General features: G+C 33.1%; 2 protein-coding genes across 3 annotated transcripts in view; one reads left to right on the top strand and one right to left on the bottom strand.

Moving 5' to 3' along the window:
* Window positions 1–21,978, top strand: part of Cdc73 (cell division cycle 73) — a 684,130-nt gene that overhangs the window by 36,197 nt on the left and 625,955 nt on the right. The gene's annotated exons all lie outside the window — the stretch shown is intronic.
* Window positions 13,021–21,304, bottom strand: B3galt2 (beta-1,3-galactosyltransferase 2). The gene is made up of 2 exons (XM_050119993.1): window positions 20,679–21,304; window positions 13,021–16,455 (listed from the first exon to the last, which is right to left on the bottom strand). Exon 2 carries the CDS (start codon window positions 16,324–16,326, stop codon window positions 15,058–15,060), a length of 1,269 nt encoding a protein of 422 aa, XP_049975950.1. The 5' UTR covers window positions 16,327–16,455; window positions 20,679–21,304; the 3' UTR covers window positions 13,021–15,057.

Here is a 21,978-nt window from a genome sequence, read left to right as displayed (position 1 = left end):
AAATGGAGGTATAAGAATATCACCATTGCTTTTGTTATTTAGGATAATATAAAATCTCTATTTCATCCAGGTTATAATTCTTTTTTTTAAATTTTTTTAAATTTTTATTTATTCATTATGTGTACAACATTCTGCTTCCATGTATGCCCACATACCAGAAGAGGGCACCAGGTCTCATTACAGATGGTTGTGAGCCACCATGTGGTTGCTGGGAATTGAACTCAGGACCTCTGGAAGAGCAGTCAGTGCTCTTAACCTCTGAGCCATCTCTCCAGCCCCCCAGGTTATAATTCTTAAAAGAAGTTATACATTATAACTTCCCTACATTTTTATAAAATTCTGCTCATTGTTCTTCGTTGACTAATTTGTTCTTTTTTGCTGTGTTCTGGTAGTACTATACTAGCAGTAATGTTTTGGCTTTGATTCAGTCTAGGTCTCAGACCAGCCAAGGTAGAAAAGGTGCTCAAAGATTTCTTCTTTTNGCTAACGGATTGCTTCTTTTTTCGCTGTCTGACCGCCGCAGCCTCCCTCCCTCCCTCCCTCCCTCCCTCCCTCCCTCCCTCCCACCTACAAATAATCTTTTGGATGCTTCCCGTATATCATGTCATCTGGTGGATACAGAGACAACAGAGATGAACAAAACCAGACATACTTAGTGTAGGCTTGATTTATGGTCTTTTGGAGAAGAGTTAGTGAGTAACGAATATGAAATTATTATTGTAGCAAGTGTGTACATTGAGGAGTTAATGCTTGAAAATGGACCTGAACTTTGAGTAGGTGCGAGAAAAGCAAGAAAACACAAATTGGGAATCGTAAACAAAAAGTTAGAATAAAAACTCTGTGATGAACGGAAGAACATGGAAAACAGAAAGATTTGAAAGATTGAGTTTTTAGTGATTGTAGCAGAGTTTCTTCTCTGAGCTAGATGTGGCCTGATGTTCTTAAATGCCAGTGCATTATCCTATATCTTGTTGATCTACATCTAGCATTATTTTTTTTAACGTCTGTTTTCCTAGTAGATCTGTTTTAAAATTTATTTTAATTTTATTGTTTTATTGTTTATGTTCATTTTGTTATGTCTGTGTTAGAGTGTTGGATCTTGGAGTTACAGACAGTTGCAAGCTGCCATGTGGGTGCTTGGAATTGAACCCAGGTCCTTTGGAAGAGCAGTTAGTGCTCTTAACTGCTGAGCCATCTCTCCAGCACCGCATAATTCTTTTCGTTGATCTAAAATTTGCCTTAAATATATTAGGAATCTGTTGTAACTTCAACTTTTACTTCTTATTTTAAAAGAGTGTCATAATCTATATATTTTCTTTTTTTATATTAAGTTTCTTTTATGGTATTATCCACTCATGTGTGGATTTTCACAGTAGTCTGAGCTATGGCTATTTTGTTTCTTTGAGATGCCTCACTCATTAGTCAGTAGATGTTAACCCCAAAGCCCCAGTTGGTTTTAAGTTTCTGATCTAAAATAAAGCAGGTCCAGGTTCCTAAGGAGAAGCCAAGTACTTGGAAGCACTTAAAAAATATGGCTTTGCAGTCAGTTCTAGCTTTGAGCCACTAAATTCTGTTTTTATTTGGCAGTAAAGATAGTAGAATTTACATTGTATTTCTGTAAGCATTTAAGAAACTGTTGTCCTGTTTATGCTAAGGTGGAAATGTTGAACACAAAGAGAAGTCAGTAAGTTGTATCTTTCCTCATTGACTTAGACGGTTTTATATATGCATATAAAATAAAAAAATATGTATGTATATATTCCCAGTTTGACTTACATATGTTTGTTATAGCTTTGTTGATGTATTTAATATTACTTGCTCAATGATAAATTTTTCATTCAGTGTTATCAAGAGTAGTCTGTTTAAATTTTAAGAGAAACCATTTTCTCTCAAATCCATTAGGTATTTTTGTTATAGTTGTGTATGCTTATGCTGTAGCAGACATTTTAGCTTTTGAAAGAAGCTAATTGCAAGAAGTTTTCATGTAAATGCATAACTCAGGTGCTTTTTACTATTCACCTGTCAAGACACATGTATGGGAAGAGATATTATTTATATTGATTTCTTTTTCCTTTGAAAAAGAAACTATAGGATTTGAATATGTTATAGAAATTATCTCCACGTCACAAGATTTTATGACTGTATTTTTAGACTGGTACGTATTATACTACTTGTGGATATTACCCTTGAAGTAATTTTTACAACATATATTTCAAGATGCTTGTGAACCACCATGTAGGTGCTGGGAAACAAACCCAGGTCCTCCATGAGAGCAGCACAGGATCTTTGCTGCTGAGAAATTCTTCCAACCTCCAATATATCTCTTAAGCTTTTGAAAGTTAATCTTATACATTTCCTAAGTGCTACATGAATAGTCCATAATTAACATACTATATTTTATACATAAATTTTAAAATTAGACTTGAAATTTTACAAATTGCTTTAAGAAGCCATTGCTAAGTCTAATGCATGGTATTTTTTTTTTTTTTAATTCAGAACAAGCCTTTGCATAGCAATTTTGCCTCAAGTTTTTAAATAACAACAACTTCTTTGTGGATTTCTTTCCTTTTTTTTTTTTTAAAAAAAAAACTTACTTGTTTTGGGGCCTATTTGTTGCAGCAAATTAGGCATTAGCTTTTTACTTGTTTTGTTTGTATTTTTTTAAATGTGAAAAGGGGTGTGACTTTCTTAGGTTTTGTTGTGAGGTTCAAATGTATAAATGAATACCTTGAAGTGTATTGTCCTCAGGCTGTTTGATAGTAGAATGGGATTCAATTTTAGTTTTGGCATAATTTGTTTTATCATGCATGTAAATTTTCTGTTCTGAATAGAATAGCCTGTTCTTTTCCTACTTGACTAGTATTTAGAGTGAAGATATTTGGCGAATGGATATTATTACCTTATTATATGAGTATTTCCTTTGTGATAGTTTATGATTAGATATCTTATTGCATATCTTGTCAACATAATCAGCATTTAAGTGGTAATATATTTAAAGGAGATGAACTGGAGCAGAGCATAATTACAGATATATCAGAGAATTTTAATACACATAGAAGTTTTATAATATCATTTAGTGTATGTATCTTACAGAGTTTTATTAAAAATCCACTTGTTCTTTTGGTAAGAAATTTGTATAATCAAATTCACTAATTGATTTTATTTACTCAATATCACTTTTAAGAGATGTCAAGAACATGTATAACATATACTTTAAAATTAATCTAGAGGCTAGAGGAATGGTTTGGGCGTTAAGAATGCTTGATGCTTTTATGGAGGACCATGACTCATTTCTGAGCATCTACACGATGGCTTACCACCATCTATAACTCTAGTTCCAGGGTACTTGATGCTTACTCTTGATGTCTGAAACCACTAGACATGCATGTGGTTCATATACATACAAGCAAACATTTGTATTGTGAATTACATATAATTCCAAGAGCTGCGTAAAAATAGACTTTAGTTTTTTTTTTTAGTTTAACCTCTTATATTACAATTAAATTATTCTGATTTCTATTTCTTGGCATTGACACAACTTTAATTCATTTAATTTGAATAAATTTGATACCAATTTTAAACATTTCTCATTGTTAAATTCTAACCCGTCAACTTATATTTAGGCTGCTACTTTTATTATAAATACCTTGGATCTTCTTTACTGTTTAGAAAAATAGATACTAGTTTTTAACATTTTATTTATTTCATGATTGACGATCTGAACCATTTTGTTCATATGACAAAATCTAATACATTTGATCATATGCTATTTAAGGATGTTAGGTTTTGATACTTTGATGACTGTTGGCTGAGCTTTAGTGTTCTGTATCAGATTATAGTGTTTGTAAATGAAGTCTTCAATGAATTTTCAGTCTTGTATAATTCTTGCATTCAAATTATTATTTTCCTACTAATATTTTATACTCATTGGGTTTTCTATTAATATTTTGTATTATTTCATTGGATTATCTGCTTATTTCATCTTTTCCCTCTCCCTTTTCCCATCCCGCCCAATCTCATTTGATCTTTAATTCTAAGTTTTGGTTTCTTTTCCAGGTCTTGTTCTTGATGGATGTTTCTTTTAGTGTTGTTCTTCTTGTCTTTCCTGCCTCTCATATTCCTCTGTGAGTGACTGCTCTCATGTTTAAGTATCTGGTTTAAATTCTTACTACTTCTGCTCTGGACAGATCTTAAAATTAGATGCTAAGTTCTTGGAATTTTGGAATACTGCTTTTCTGTGAATAAGTTGAAGACATTTATTTGAAATGGTTGGAAATGGAAACTCTAAGGTCCTGCTTTTGCTAGAGAAAGTATTGTTGTAGATCTGGGTTATGTTTACAGTTGAGTGTATCACAGTGACATTGAGATACATGTTCTTTACACTTAGACTTTTCAGTAGTGTGTGAGGTGAAATAAAGATGGTGTTGGAAATAGGGCATTTTAACTTCTTATGAATTTAACAAATTAATCATATCTTCTGTTGTCATCTATAAGTAGTAAATTCTAGAGATTATTGATCCTGTAATCATATATTTTCCCAGATTTGGTACTTTACTTTCAAATAGAGGGTTCTATTCTTTTGCTTATGCTTCTGTTATTATGGTCTTTTACTTGCTGTTTTAAGTATTCTGAAATTAAATCCTTAATATATTTTACTAATTAAATCTTAGAACTGAAGTTAAGCACTCCTTTAATCTTTTAGAAGATACTGAGTTTTATCTTGTTATTATTATTAGATAAAACCTCCCCAGTTCAGCTTTTGATGTTATCTTTTGATTTTAGCAATACATCCTATAAAGCTATACATAGTACTATGTAGTGTCCATGAGGGTTAGATGGAGTGGCACAGTAACCCATCGTTTTGATGCTGAATATGTGGGTATGTTATAATGTATCATAAATTATGATATATGTTTTTCATATAGTGTAAAAGTTACTGTAGCATTATCAGGAAATAAGACTGTACCTTTGGGCTGATTATGGTAGTACCTGCTTGTAATCTCAGCATTTAGAAAACTGAGGCAAGAGGGTCATGAGTTTGAGGCCAATTTGAGCCACATAATGAGACCTTATTGATTTTAAATATAAAAGGAAAATATAACTTTAAAGTGAGGGCTGAGGGGTCAGTGTAGTACTTGTCTAGCATGTGTGAGGCTCTGGGCATCATATAGACAAAACAAGCACAGAAAGCTTTACTAGAAATACTTTATCTTTAGCTGCATTGCATTGTGAAAGATGATCTTCAAATAATTTGAGTCAAATTTGGGGACACCTATGACACATAAAATTACTCAGTTTTTGAGTTACTGATACTTTATTGTGCCATTTACTTTGATTACTTGTTGAATTTGCCATTGTTACTTCTCCTTGTTATTATGTCTAATATTTATCCAGGTAGAATATATTTCTTTAGATACATAGGTAATGTAACTTAAGCACTAGTACCCGATTGTATTCTGTTTGATTTGGTCAAGAAGTGGTTTTGAGGTAACTAACATTTATTCATAATGTAGGTATCCTAAAGGTCTGATTTATCACAAGACAGGATAGGAGTTGTAGAATATTTTTGCTTTAATTCTTGGCTTTTTATTAATTACATTGCGGTGGTGGCACACACCTTTAATTTCAGAACATGGGTGGCAGAGGCAAGTGGATCTTTGTGAGTTCGAGGCCAGCCTGGTCTACAAGAGCTCTCTCCAGGACAGGCTCCAAAAGCTAAAGAGAAACCCTGTTTCGGGGGAGGGGGGGAGACACAGAGTAGCAAGGATTTCTTATTCGATTCCATATTTTGATCCTTTATACATTCTAGCTTGATAAATTAAAGTTAGCTTAAATCCTGCCTTCTTCCTTAATTCCAGTTTAGTGTTAAAAAGCACCTTAGTTTTTTTTTTTATGTCATGGTATAAAAGATTATTTTTAGTTCACCCATAATGAATGCAAAAGCCAGAGAAATACTGTGACAAGTACCACTGTAGAAGACTATGATTAAGGCCGTGTGTAGTTATACTGTGTTGTCATGCACCTACTGTGTAGCTTCAGGATAGCACCACTGAAAACATTTCAATTTGTAGTATTTATTTGAAAGATGTAAAGGTACACCATAGAATGAGATACTGTTAGAAAGTTTTCTTCCTAAGAATAACTGGATTAGGTAGAAAGTTTTCTTCACATTTTACTCAGTTGATATTTTACAAATAAAATTCATTAAATGGATTATTTTTCTAATAGAAGTGTCTTCTCCTCTTCCTTTCTGTCCTCCCTTCTTTCCCTCATACATATAATGTTGATATAAATGTGCTAGAGGTTGCCTCATACTTAAACTGAATAAACACATTTGTATCTGTTGTTCAAGAAATACATATTGTAACAGGTTCCAAGAAGCTGGCATTCCTGGAAAGCATTGGCTTTTTCCTTGGTGTAGAGTGGGAATTAAGACATGATGAAAGCCTGAAATTTCAGTCTCCATTCTTCATTTGTTTCCTTTTCTTAGTGTCACCTGTTTAATGGGCAAGTAGGCACATTAATCATTCAAGAAATGGCTATTTATAAGCGAGTGATAACTCAGGCACTAGGATGAGTCATTTCTTAAACCATCAGTCACCTTGAACAACAATGTGGAACGGTGAGACTATTTTTCAGGATGAGAGCAAGTTACCTGTGATGGGAAGCCTGTATCCTGGTACAGATTGTCTTCTAGGAACCAGGAGTCTTCTTGGGAATGACAGTAATCACTGACAGATTAACAGCTTCTTGTTATATAGGAGTTGATACAACCCTTAGTGGGTCCACACCTTTCATAATTAAATACATGTGCTTCCCTAATTCTTCTTTTTATTTAGTATAAAGCTTGTATCAGCACTATGAGACCAAAATTTGGGGTTGGACCTCTTTCTCTGTTAGTATTCCCAGTATTCATTAAGTTTAATGGAACAGAGGGCTTAGGTGTATTGTATTATGACTGCTTTAGTTGGGCCTTCTGGTCAGTGTCACCCTACTGTTTATATTGGCCTCTTGTTTATGTTATGTTTGTTCTTGTCCACCGTAACATGCAAGCTATCATTTTACGTACTGTGAATATAACACATACCCTCTGTGTCTCCGTAACCTTAGTTTATTTCGCCTAAATAATTAATGATGTCTCTAGAAAAAGGTTGTTTTCTAAATCATTTATTGTCTAAGCTTCTCTTTCAGAAATGTTACCATTGTGTTTTTAGTGAGATGTGTACTAGATGGTAAAATGAAAAGTATGAATTAGGAGTTGAGGGGGGTGGCGCACGCCTTTAATCCCAGCATTCAGGAGGCAGAGGCAGGCAGATCTCTGTGAGTTGGAGGTCAGCCTGGTCTACAAGAACTAGTTCCAGGACAGGCTACACAGAGAAACTCTGTCACAAAAAAAACAAAACAACAAAGCAAAAAAAAAAAAGTGTAAATAAGAACACTTTCAGACCGCTGGATTTTTTTTTGCTAATTTGTGTTGTTTTTCAAGAAAGGGTTTCTCTTTGTTATTTCCCTGACTATCCTGGAACTCACTCTGTAGACCTGACTCACTGCCTTCAAACCCACAGAGATCCACCTGCCCCTGTTGCCTCAGTGCTGGGATTAAAGGTGTGCACCATCATTTCCCTCTTCTTCTTTTTCTTAATGTTGTCTAGAGATCAAAATCTCTGATGATTGGAGGTGTTTTAAACAAAAATTTAAAAACCAAACTTTAAGAAAAAGCAAAATGCTAGATTATTCTGTCATTTCTAACCTCAGACAGCGTTTTTACATTGTATCAGGCCTAGCCAGAAAATTTTGTAATTAGAGTTCTGTTGGCTCTGCCTCAAGAGGATATGATGTTAGGAACATGGGCTCCTTATTGCAGCATAGTCTTCATTCTGTTAAATTGCAGAGACTAGCACAACTTTGGTTATTCTTCTGAGAGGTTTTGCTAAAGAGGAAAATGCTAGATAGTGTTCAGCTTTGTATTTTATTTTTGTCTGTCTGTCCATCTGTCTACTTATTTTTCCAGCTTTTATCTTGCTATCAGCTCAGATTAGCTTTGATGTCACAATTCTCCTGCCTCTTTTGCCTACTAATGTTGAGGTTAAAGTCATGAACCACTACACCCGTTTTCAGCTTCTATTCTTTAATTTATAAATTGCTCTTGGATTCTTTCTCATTCCAATTTATTTCCGTGGAAAAGCATACTATGGGCATGGAATCCCTATACACACTAGGAATAGTTTTGTTTGCTAATCTTCCATCATTTAGGATTTTTTTTTGGCTACAGTCATAAAGTAAGCAAACAAACCAAAAAGTTGGAGAAACTGGTGCAATTAAAGAACCAACCTAGTGCTCTAAAGGCCTAAAGCTGTAAGAGCGCTGAGGATTTGTATGCAGGAACTGAATACATAACACACATACAGAAACGTGTGCACGTGTACACACACAGACATTTGTATATATATTTTATATTTAATTTTTGGTCCAGTTATAGTTTTAGTTAAAGTAGTAACTGTTTTTCTTTGTTAGTTTTTTTTTTTTAAATAAAAATTTGGGTTTTTGTATGTTATGGACAGAGTTCTCTTTAATCTCACAGTTTTATTTGTTGCTGAATTCATTTTATTTTAAAATAAATTTTATTGTCTGTTTAACATGGTGTTATAAGATACATATATAGTAAATTGGTAATTGTAATGAAATAAATTGATATATCAATTGACACAATCGGTCTAGTTATCTAGATACTTCATCTTAGTCAGTTGAGAGCCTCTTGAAGTTGTGACCTAATATATTTTGATTTTATTAATTCTCATTTCTTGATTTCTGGCAAAGTCATATGTTTATTTTCTACTACAGATATGGCACTCAGCATTTCTGCAAAGATAAGTTGTTGATTTATAAGGCAGTGGTATCTAGAAACTGTAACCTGAACACTGAAAGTGTTCAGTGGACCGGGGAATTGGTCAGTGCTTGTTGCCAAATCTAATGGCCTGAGTTTAGCTTTGGAACTCACATGGTGGAAGGAAACGACTAACTCCTACAATCTGTCCTCTACTTGCTGTGGCATATGTGTGCACAAGCACATGCAAATACACATAGAGTAAATAAATAATTTGGTGAAAAAAATTTTTGAGACAGTCTCTCTCTGTTATGTAGCTCTGGCTGTCTTAGAACTTGCTTTGTAGAACATCCCGGCCTTGAACTCCTGGAGATCTGCCCACTTTTTTTTTTTCCCAAGAGGCTTAATTAAAAATAGTTAAAAAAAAAAAGTTCTCTACCATTGAGGCTCCCTTTGTCTTTTGATATTTTAGTAGACAGATACAGAGATTTCTTTTAAAATGCTAGGCAATATCTTTTATATTGCTAGTATAATAATTCCACTGTAATCCTAAAACCAGAGTTTTTGCTTAAATTCTTCCTATCATAAAAGAAAGAGTTGTTCTGTTGCTAACAAGGAAGGAACATCCACCTAACCTTATGCTTCACGTGCTTCCTTCTTACAAGTACACTTATTCTGTTGTGAGGGCAGCATTTCCAGTAGCTGTCGATTTATTACATTTTAAAGACCTCATTTTCAAATACCCACATAGGGGGTTGGAACTTTAATGTATCATTTTTTTACATATCATTTCTTAATCTTGCGTATGTCTATAACATATCAGTTAAAGCTTTGTGATAATAATGCCAGTGGCTTTTTGCTATTATTTTTACCTTATATTGTCTCCCACTAAATACATTGTGATGTACCTTTGTAGCCCATGTGAATTATGATTGTTATCTATTCTGTGCTATTAAAAGTCCTACTTGTGTTGTTACTTTTGTTTTAATTTTGTTTCATATTACCACTATAATTTGGATTCAAACTTCTGGTGCGTAATTGCTGAACAAAGGGATCGAATTCTTGCAGAATTTTGCTAAATATTGCAAAATCATTCTCTTTTAGCATCTGTTTCATTTTCATTTCTGCTAGTACAAATGGCCATCCAGAAAGTTTTTCCTTATTTGTTATTTGCAGAGTATTTTATCTGTACAATTTTATTTAGTATTTGTCTTAAGTCCAGGGTTGACCTTGATTTAGGGGATGTATCATTGCTCTATAATGCCTTAATATTTCCTCCCATTTTCTATTGAGGATGGTCATTGCTTTCTACATCTTCCCTTTTCATATATGGGGGCTCCAGCCTGTATAGATAGCAAGCTTCTCATTTTCTCAGTCATGTTTTAACTATGAAACAATTTCTTTTCCAAAATTTTTATGTTATCACTTAGACATTGTATTGTCTCTGGTTTTTCAATTTTCCAATGTTTCTAACTTTGAAAGAATTCACTTTTTCTTTAAGAACTAATATTTTTCATTATTGGCATATTTTCCATGAATTTGGAAGTTATTCTTGGATTGAGACACAAACAGATACAGTTCTATGTTTTCTCTATGTGGCTATGCACTTATACAGAGTAAGTTACCAAAGACGTCCATATTTTGTCTTGTTATTATAATGTTGGTACCTACAAATAGTAGATGCTTCATAATGTTCGATGAATGATTGGAAACAATGTGTTAAACATTTTATAGTTTACTTGCTTAAGATTTTGTCTGTCACCCTTTAGTTCTAGAAAGTATAATTTTTGTTTGATTAAATTTAGTTTAACTACATTACATTAAATGAGTAATTGATATGTTTTAGTTAAAAAGATACAATATTGGCTGGAGAGAGGGCCAGCCATTCTATTATTGTGTAGAGGACCTGGATTCACAACTGTCTGTAACTCTAGTTCTAGGGGATCTGTGGCACTAGGCATGCATGCATGGGGTACATATATATGTGCATGCAGACAAAGTACTCATACACATAAAATAACATAAATCTTAAAAGATAAGTATAAACTTAAATGGTATGTATTGACACGAAGTAAGGAGAAACATGGATAAAATAGCCCAGATACATTTTCCTAAGATCATGATTCTTATGTGTGGTTGGTACCATTAAAATTTTTTCTATATCCTGAGCGATTTATTGGTAGGGGAGCTTAATAAGAGCATGTTTTGTCCATTTTTAAAGCTTGTCTTTTATCTTTTTGTTTTGTTTTTTAAATGAGCATTGCTGTGTTGCTTTAACCGATATGGAACTGCTAGGCTCAAGTAGTTGAACTATACCTCATCTTCTAGACTAACTGTAGGCAGGCTTCACCATGCCCTGCTTGTCTTTTGCTTTATTTTTTATACAAGTTAATTTTGCTTAGTTATAAGTAATTATGCTGTTTGACTTCATTTTAGTTTCTCTTTTCTGACTCTGCAATGTCATTTATTAAAGAAGTCGTGCCAGCCCCATGTTAAAAGCAATCTAGGACGAGCAGGTGCTTGAGTAGTTAATATTGCATTTTATTTCATCTGGGATCTATTTTTTTCTTAAATTTTCTGCATTTCATTCACTGTATGGTTTTTGTGTAAATGTGTGTGTCACTTGTGCCGTGGCACACAACTGTAGTGGTTAGAGAGCAGCTTGTAAGTCTGTTCTCTTTTATGCCATGTGGTGCCTGGGAAAGAAGCCTGCTAGCATCTTTAGCTTGTCCTTGAGACGTGATCTCTCTGTTGTACAGCTCAGACTGTCCTGGAGCTTGCTTTGTAGACCAGGCTAGCTTCGATCACATCAAGATCTTTCTGCCTCTCCCTGGGATTAAAGGTGTGTGACTAGACTGGCTAGACTTAGTCAGAGGAGTTGGTGAATGGTAAATTTACTGTAGATTAGTAGCTGTTAAATGGTGTAGTGGATAAATTGTCTGCTGAACATCATTAGTTGTGAAATTTCTAAGTCTCTTGCCTATCATTGTAGGTGTTACCCAGTTCCCAAAATAGCAGTGTACATATTTTTCAAAATTAAACTTACCATTCACTAATATCTGCTAAGGGGAAGATAAATCAACTAGTGGATCAAATATGTTTTCTTTTCCCTTTTCTTATTTATATCTAACACCTGGTGCCATATGCTAGCAAGAGAAAAGTGCCTGTGAAATCTGTGGGCATGGCCAAAGAGAATAAGAAGAGAATGGCAAATAGTGGAATAAGCCAATTTTGCTTGGGTTTGTAGACCTGTTAGCTTCTGTCATAAGTAAAACATATAGCAGAACAGCATAATAGATAAGACCATAATCTCTGAGATGGAACAAAAAAGCATTGTTATTTTATATATATATATCACCTCCCACATGAGCCTTTCTTTTAGTGTTACAAGTATTGTTTGAAGTAATGTACAGTACTTTAACACAGTACCAGTACACTGCTTCCACATTCAGTGAATAGTGTGTGATGTTATTATTGGTATTATTATTGCAGACTTTTCTGGAACTAGAAATTAATAAAGTTCCAACGAGAATGTGTGTACTTTTGCATATTATAATACATGAAAGAGATTAAGTAAAATGCGAATTAGTCATTGACAAATTATTCTAATTTTATTTTAAACAACCTAGAGTTGTAAATACTGAAACTTGCATTTTCCTTTTGAAATATCTGTTAGCACTTTGAGTGTAGTGGTACCCAGTTCACTCTGTAATCTTTCCTTTGATCAAATCCATGTAGTCATTTTCAAACATTTCTTTTTCATATTCAAAAATTGTCATACGACTGAGGTAAAGTAGATACTATTAACAACTGATGAGACTTTCAGATAGCGGCTTATTTGGCCTATAAAGTTAACATTTATGCTGTTGGAAATGAAATTTGAAAATAAATTGATAATAGAATTTTTATTTTAAAATAAGTTTTGGTTGTCTTCTTAGTCAGGATTTCACTATTTAATCTAGTTTTGCCTTGAATTCTCATTCCTCCTGCATCATTTTCCATGTGTTACTAAAGGCAAAACATACAGTTTTTTTTTTTTTTTCCTCCCCGAGATAAGGTTTCTCTGTAGCTTTGGAGCCTATCCTGGAACTAGCTCTTGTAGACCAGGCTGGCCTTGAACTCACAGAGATCCATCTGCATCTGCCTCCTGAGTGCTGGGATTAAAGGTGTGCACCACCCCCTTTATACTGATTTTTTACTTTGGTTTAATCCCCTCTGGGGTCTCAGATCATCATTATCATTATCTTTCAAGTCAATCATGAGGAATATAGAAATGGTTTTAAATTGATACCTAAGAATAAGTACTTAAATATTTTTAAGGATTTTGTTTTTCAGAAGTCAGTGTTTTAAACCCAATAATACTATACTATTATATTTTCAAATATCATCAGGGTGTTGGTTTTATTCCTGTTACAAACCTGTACCTTAGTGCTCACAAACATACATTCCCCCCATTTCTTCTGTGGCATAAATCAGAGGGAATTAGTTTACGCTGATAGTCCCTCTGTCTCTCATCACTGCTGTGATTTTTTTTATGTCTTTTTTTGTAGTAATACTGGTAACTCTTCAATTATATTGAGTAATTAAGTGAAAAATAATAATTAAGCAAAAGCTGGAGGATGTTTCATAGCTGATTGTTCAGAAACATTTGATGTGGAATAGAGTCCTTAATGCTTCTTATTTAGAAGAGGGGATAAATTTATGGACTCAGTGTACTACAAACAAATAACATTTTTGTACTTCTGGCAATTTATCCTTTCATAATAGGTTCTGTGATAAAATTGTTAGAATTCTGGTCAGAAACATTCTGACTTAATTAAAATTGATAAATTTACATATAACAAAACACTTAGGTTAGTGGGTAAAATTGATAAATTTACATGCAATAAAAAACATTATTTTTAAGTTAGTGGGGCTGTGTTTATTGATGTTAAAATTCATGATGAGGCCAAACAAAATATGAGAACATTTCTATAACATTCAGTTCAAGGTTTTGGTGTTTACCTTTTAAAAAGTAATAGTACCTTGATAAAAGTGCATTGAGTATGTTGTCCATTCCAAAAGCAAACAAACAGTCATCAAACTTTTGTAGCTTCTCCCCATCTCTTCCTAAATGGTTTTTAGTTGGTGATGCAGATATTTGTCATTTACCAAATTAGAAACTTAGGTTTGTAAACTTGACATTGAGCGAAATAAGTAAGTTTCACAAAATGATTTAAGTGTTGGATTCTGTACATCTGCCCTCAGGAAATAAAACTTTACCCATATGTTGCTGTTTGGCAGACATACATCTTAAAAATATATTGAGTGAAATTTCTACCTGTATTCCCTTTTTTCTTCATTTTTCAACGACACTTCATCATTGTGCTTTTTTTGTTAGTACTTTTGCTTCACTTAGAGGAACATGATTTTATTTCACAGACATACGTGACGTAAGGTATATTTGTAGTTAAGCATTCTCCATGAGTGCAATATTTTGTCTAAATGCAAAATTCATTGAAATACTGGGTTGGCCCTTAATACTAATGAGCAAACAAAATTTATCTATTTTGAAACCTTTAATAATTCATTTTAAAAACTTGAGCCTGAGACACATTATTTTTTCACATTTATCACATGTCAAAATAATTTCCCCAGTATATATGAGAATTAATAAAAGAAATTATAAAACACTTATCATTTATTTTTAAAAGTAAATACTTGAATGAGAATTGCATTGCTCAAATGCCTGAATATAACTGAGTTTATGGCATAACTTAACTAAGTCTTATTGTGTGTGGTATAAAGTTAGAACTCTAAAGTCAGGTCAGAAAATGTGTTCTTTGCACAGTTACAAAGTTCCCTTGTACATTAGATTATATGATGAAATTCAAAGTAAACCTAGGAATCTTTTGACTATCTTCATTTCTTAAATTATGATTTAATGTATGCAGATACACTGTATTGATCCCTAATATAAGACTTGAACCCTTTATGTATTCATGCTTATTGCATGTTAATACAGAGAATCCTTTTCTTTATACAGTTTTTTTTAAAAGTAGACTCTTTTGGGATATCTTTTTGTCATATTGTTGTAATTTTATGAATTAGCTTCTTCAGAAATTAAAAATATAGTTTTGAATTCCCTTACATGATGAGCTGAACTAAAACTTGTTCTATGTATGTATCAAGTTTTTAACTATACATGCTTTAAGCAATATTTACAAATTGCACACTTGAACAAAAATAGTCTTTTAGTGTAGTTTACGGTGCCGATACCTGCCTGCTTTTTCCTTTGCTGCGTTGGCACAGGCGTTGTGCTTATTTTGTTGTAAATGGTTCCAGTATTTTATCAGTTCACTAGGCTGGAACTGATGAGAGGTAATTAGGTGGCTGTATTTACAGCTTGAGTAAGAAACTCGCCAGTGATTGAACACGAACTCATTGGGAGGGGGCACAGGATCAATTCTCAACTTGGCAAGACAGATCCCTACATACACATCTTCCAAGTGCAAACGACGGATGCCTAAAGAAACCTTAAATATCTTTTCTGCTAGATCCCCAGAAAAAACATAACCAGTTCCTGAACAGAATACAGGGTAACGCTCACTTGGATAAAGGTCTGGTGGCATGTACCACTTGCTGTCTTTGTTTCTGTTAGGTGCGTATCCTCTCATTAGATACCCAGTAAAGTAGTTATGTCTAGGAGGCAGTTCTGGCTTTAGTAACTTGTGTATTAAATACTCAGTGTTGACAAACATGTCACTGTCTGTTTTCATAACATATGGAATATGTGGACAGTATGTTGCAACCCAGTTCATACCCATTAGTGTTTTAATCGTCAGATTATAGTATGTATCTAAGTATTCCTGTTGAATTATATCATGATATTGTCTGCTTTCTTCTAGAATTGCATGTTGAAGGTAGCCATTTTGCTTAATACTTATGCCCAACAAAAAAATCCGTGTGATTTGGATGCCAGGTGCCAAACTTTCATTGCCCCACGTTTGCCGGATAGCTCTTCTTGCTTCTATTTGTCCAGGTTCTGCAGCTATTAATAATATTAAAAATGGACTTTTCTCTTGGCATTTTTCAGGCTCATTGATAATATATTTGAAATGATAAGAGTTTGGATGTCCAGTACCCTTTTCATTATAATTACTTCCATTGGCACTGAGTGTGTTCTCTAGTCCTGTAACTCCTTGTGGTGATAGATCTGTGTTATTGGAGTTAGTTGATGTCTGAGGCCTCAGAGTCTGAGGAACTGTTTCTTTCCATATGTTCCGAAGAGAGCTGTGATTTGTCTCACTTTTTGTAGAACGAAATCCTCGGAAAGTGTACGTCACAGGGTTTTCTTTGAATCCAGCTCTACCTGGTAGCCAGTCATGATGGTTGAAAAACAAAAACATAGCAAAAAGAAACACTAGGGAAAGTACACCCATAAGGTGGGTCCGGAACAGAGACCTTTTAGCATTCCAGGTCATCTTTGCAAAGCAGCAGTGTCTTCTCCTCCACTGAAACATGTTGGAAATATCCAGTAAGATGTATGAGGCCGGAAATACTCTTAGGTTTGTTTTTTTTTTTTCTTCCTGAATCAGTCCTGTTCTTTGGTCATCATTTTCTGGTTTAGTTGTGTGTCCCTTGAAGTCATTCTGTAAAGATGAAGCATAATGGTTTACAAAATGCAAAATCTCACAAACTAACTTGAAAAGACTCTGATTGCTAATAAAAGGACGTTTTTAAGTTGTGAAAAATAGGATAAGCCAGAAGAAAGCATATAATTTGTTTCCTTTTGACAAAATGAAATAACCAAGGTTTATTTCTTTTAAAATATTCTTGTAACAATCATCACTTGAAAGGTAAGTGATAAATTAATTTTATTGTACTCATTTGATGATCTCAGTAACTCTGGTCACCTGTTCTTTTGACTTAAGGTAAAGATTTTTAAAGTTGTATCATGTAGAAAGAAAAAAAATGTTTAGATTTCTTACAAAGGCTCAGTAAGAAGGCCTTGAGAACAGATGGAAAGTTTATTGACATTAATTAAAATTGATTTGACATGCTGTGACGATATGGTTGCCCAGTCAGTGTCCTTTTTTGGAAAATGGTCATGTATTGGTTTTAAGACAGACGGTGCAGGTTTGATTGTGGCAGAGTTCAGTTAGTCACAGTACACTGCCTGGCGCATTTCCACTGGCCCCCACTATTGAAACTCAATGAGAAGATACACCTGTCAAAATTAATTTTCAGGGTCCAGTAATTTCAGTGTGAGATTAGACAGTAATAAGTGGTTGATATTTAAATATTTTACTAATTTTGACCATCCACCTCAAATAGGAAGTATCCAGGAGATCAGTCTTATTTGTTTATGAGTTTGGCAAAGGACATGCATTTTTACACAGTTTTTTTTTTTTGGACTGTATTTTAGCAAAATATAGGCAGTGGCCACTACTATCTTCAACTGCTTTAAACCCTATTTTGTACAAATTATATCTTAAAATATTCTTGAATTATGTTTTGTTAAAACAAATCTCTGCAGCAATCAGAAATTAGTTTATTTTTTATGTCTTTATAGTAGCGTAGCACATTCATTCCTTGATCTTTAAAAAGTTACGTGCTGGACAAAAGAAATGAATGATGCCACATAATGAAAAACTGGCTTTTGCAAGAGGCTTTTCAGCAAAGCATAAACTTATTTGTATTGTATTTGTTAATTGTATTTTGTTTTTTCTTTTTTCCTATTCTTAGATGCTTCTAGATGAAGTGGGGTCATAGAAGTAGTTTGAATTTCAATAAAAGCTGTTTGGAGGAATGGAGACAAATATTTAGCATTTATTTTTCCAATTTTTTTTTAAACCAAACTTAGAAGTAGAAGTCATTTATTTAATCATTAATTTTGGGACCTGCAGTGTTAAATTAAATTCGTGTGCTCAAGAAGTGATTTTATTTCAATAGTTCACTGTAATAATTTCTTCAAGCAAATAAAATTTTAACAGCCACTTATTTTAACTTATATGTGTAAATGCATGTTCTTATTTAGCTTATAGTGATCGACTTATTGTTGATGGCAGATTGGTTTAACACTGACACAAATACATTTAAGAAGTAATATAATTTACTTGGAAGTCCTCAAGAAATTGACTAATTGTAGCATAAAACTTACACATACCTTACTGCTTAAAGTGATGTTTATGAATGAAATACTATTCTAGTAGCAGCCACTAGGAGGAGCAAGTAGGTGGGAATTTGAACAAATTTCTAATGTGTACCAGGCACTAAGGTTTGATCTTGTTTCTGAAATTGAATGGTGCTTTTATTGAATAAGGTATTTCCCAAAACTAAAAATGTATTTATTTATATATATGAACGAACATTGATTTTTTTAAAAAAAATTTCTAGTTTACTTTTAGTTTTATTTACATGTATTAAATCTTACAGTATTGTATAAAGATGAAAGCTGTTTTCATCCGGTGGAAACATGGTTCCTATATGACATGAGTTGAAAATTATAGAGCTTCATCGCCCAATTTAGAAACAAATTTTCCTGCCTGTCTTTATAAATTATATTTAAAGCTGAAAACTGTTAAAGAATTTATTGGAAAATTATATTATTTGGTAACCACTAATGATACACACCCACCTTATGAGTCTAATGGATATTGAAGACTTATGTGTATAAATTTAAAAAGAAGTAACTTTGGAAAGTTCATTTGGTTTGTTTCAGGTGTTATAAATACATACTTATCAGCCTTCTGTTGATATAAAATTGCTTAAAACATGGTTTAGATCCAATCATTCAGATACTTTAAAAGTGAAGACTTACAGTTCAAAAAGGAATAAATTCAAGGTCAGATTTTTAAATGAACCTAAGAGAATGAAGTATTAACTATTATAGTAAGTTACATTGTTTTCAAGAAAAGTGTACTTAAAGTGATATTTCAAAGTGTTTTAGTGTTCTAGAAAGCAGCTATTTTTATTGTAGCTTAGCATTCATTCATAAATTGGTTTTAATATAACTTTATAAGATGGAGGTACATCTTAATTCAAATTTCATGAGTATTACATGTTTATAAGTATTAATCTAGGAAGGCTTAAAATCCCTTTACAAATATACCTATTTGATGCCCTCCCATTTATAAATGAAACTCATGCATCTAGCCTTAACATTCTTTGCTAAAGTTTCCCAGAATGGAGATATATACGTATATATCTGCAAATGTGTGCTATTAAAAAGAAAGTAAAATTGCTGTAACTGTTTCTTTTGTTAAACGATAAAATTATTCTCAGATTATAATGCCTGTTGTATTTTAGTTTAGAAAATGAGAACAGGATAGAGACTGAAGTATTTTGCCATGTCTTACAGTTTTTTAAAGGTAGATCCTTTCTTTTTTGTTTTGATTATAATACCTTCAGTGTGATTTTATATTTTATGGATTAAAATTAATAAGGATGTTACTATTAAATGTAACCCCCATATCAACTTTAAAAGTTGGTATAATTATATTAGTTTTTTTTTGAAACAGACACAGATTTAAGTGATGCTTTGGTAGAAAAACTTATATACTTTTGTCTTGAAACATTTATTTTAGTCTATTAACTTAATTTCTAATAAAGATACTAGGAAAGGCTAGATTTTTGAAACTGTTTCATTTAATAATTTCTAATTTAATCTGTTAGAATACAGATACTCATGATTGAGAATTGATGTTTATATATAACAAGGTTTGATACACATTCAGTCTTAATTTTACAATGCAGTTCTTCCACAGATCTTAAAATTATTTGCTTTTTTTTATTGTTAGTAAGTTTTATGAAAGTGAGGGGAAAAATCAAAGTACGATAGGTTTGTAAAATTGAGTTAGTTGATCTTCTGGTGTTGATTGTACCCAGGATAGTTTATCTCTTTCTTGTAGACACATGTAGAGGCAATAGATAGATTTCTGTTACATGTAAATAAAGCTCATAAGCCCATTATTGATATTATTTTGATCTTATATTATTAATGAATATTTTCATATCAAACTATTTTATGCTAGATTTTTAATTTCACTTTAAAATTTATCTTTAGGAACAGTCTTACACTCAATTATTTGGAATCAGTTTGTTACTTAAAAGCTCCCTACTTCACTAATGTACTTAGAACAACTATTTGATATTTCTTTGTTTAAAGTTGTATTCATTGATACTGTAATAACGTGTGACTGACTCCTTGATGGTGTTATGCTTTTCATAAACTCACTGCCGTATGTAATCTGATGCTCATGTTTTAACTTGTAATATCCTTTTGTAGTTCAATAATACCTAAAATTTGCTGATATACTCTTGAACTGTGTTTGTCCTCTCTGAGGAACTAGATATTAGACCAAAGATATTACTATTAGCTGTTAAGATTTTGTTTCGAAAGGATTTCCCCACAAAGACCCTATGAAATTAAGATCATATTAGATACTATTTAGTATAATTTTCCTGCACTATCTTTTGAAAGCCACTTTTAAAAATGTGCTTTAATTTATTAGACAAGGAATCAATTTGACCTAATTTGCTAGAGAATTGCTGGCTTTTTTTTTAAAAGGGCTACAGATTTTTTTCCTAGTTTAATTTCTCAGAGAATCTTTTTAGTATATCTAATTACTATTTGTTTTTTCTCTAATATTTGTAATCGTACAGAATTACTCCCAGCTACATGTTTAGTTGAATAAAACAATGACAGTTTGTCTTTTAGAAAAGAAAAATTTTAAAATCTTGTATTTAGAGACCCTTTCATAGTTTCAAGGGCAGTGAACTGCATGAACTTGTTTATCAAGTATTAGTGCCCGCAGGACTATAAAATCATAACACATTTTTAATACACATTGTACACAAGACAGCGACATACCTTTCTTTCTTGGTCAGGCCATTTAGGTGGAGAGGATTATGCCCACTGAAAATACTTTTGGCACGCCATCACTTCAGCCAAAGGAAAAAAAAACAACAAAAACCCCCCAAAACGATGCTATCGAACATGCGCACATCCCCCAACAGTCTGCCTCCTGTGATTGCTTTTCACAGTATCCAAAGTGTCCATCTGTCGGCGTGTCTTCAAGTTACCCTTCTTGTTCATATGTGCCCTAGTCTTCAGAGATTTTCCCTGTGTTTCATTTTCTCTCCTTAAACAAAAGGGCTGTAGTTGTCCGTTCTATTTGGTGCACTGTTGACTCTTTCCGACAGTTGATGCATTGACGCTCTTTACATCTGCTGTATTCTCCGGCTGGACAATGCGGTGCTGTATTCTCTTCTCAGTATCCATATTTCTAGTAGTAGTGCTGAGCTGCAATGTAAAGCAGCAGAGCTGGGGTTTTGTGTTTCAGTTGCATTGGGGAAAAAAAAAGGCTTTGCCTCTCTTCCGTCGTCGTTGCCTGGCAGCTGCAGGAAGGATTTTTTTTTTTTTTGAGCAGTTTTACTGGGGTTTTAGTCTGTAATATGAAATCCACGGTTCTTCAGCTGCTGCACAGGCAGGCAGCAGTTTAAATGTGGGCTTGACAGATGCTCTCTCTGACAGAGCAGAATTTAACGTCACTGCTTGGCTGAGTCCCACGTGATTGTTTGCATTCATTTTGACTAAAAGCCTAAGGTAGGGAAAAGCTTAGAAATCTTGCTTCCATGTGTTGTATTATATTTATTCAGAACAAATGCAGTGATGAGTGAGTATAACATTAACGTATGATTATGAAATGGAGGTTATGGTTTTTAAAATCTTTAAACTTATGCAAAGCTTTCTAATATTTTCTGTGTTCAATGGTGGCTTTCATGTTTGTTAAGCTTTTGTAGAGCAGAAGTAACAAAAGCTTTCACATGCAAGTTGGTGTAAATTAACTCTTTGAGTACATTCCTGCTCTTAAAGTATTTTGTCTAAATTGTTCTGATTTTCTAGTCTAGTTAAAACATTATCTTTTATTTGTAATTTAGGATTTCCTGTCCCCATTTTCTAGAGCTTATGATATGAATGATTACCTTTTTGCTCTCTGCAGTTTTTAGGGTTCTTGAAAGTAGTGAAGTTAGTTTTAAATCACTTTCTTGTTTTCAATGTTACTTTTTTTTACTTAAAAATTACATGTATCATAGAATTAAAAAATGATAAAGTAGATATAACATACATGCATAGATTTTTTTTAATTGGTGAGGTCTACATGATTGCA

This window comes from Alexandromys fortis, unplaced genomic scaffold (genome assembly GCF_014885135.2).
Source record: "Alexandromys fortis isolate MF-2015 unplaced genomic scaffold, M_Fortis_MF-2015_v1.1 scaffold_142, whole genome shotgun sequence".
Taxonomy (NCBI): domain Eukaryota; kingdom Metazoa; phylum Chordata; class Mammalia; order Rodentia; family Cricetidae; genus Alexandromys; species Alexandromys fortis.
This window is presented reverse-complemented; position numbering and strand designations above follow the sequence as displayed.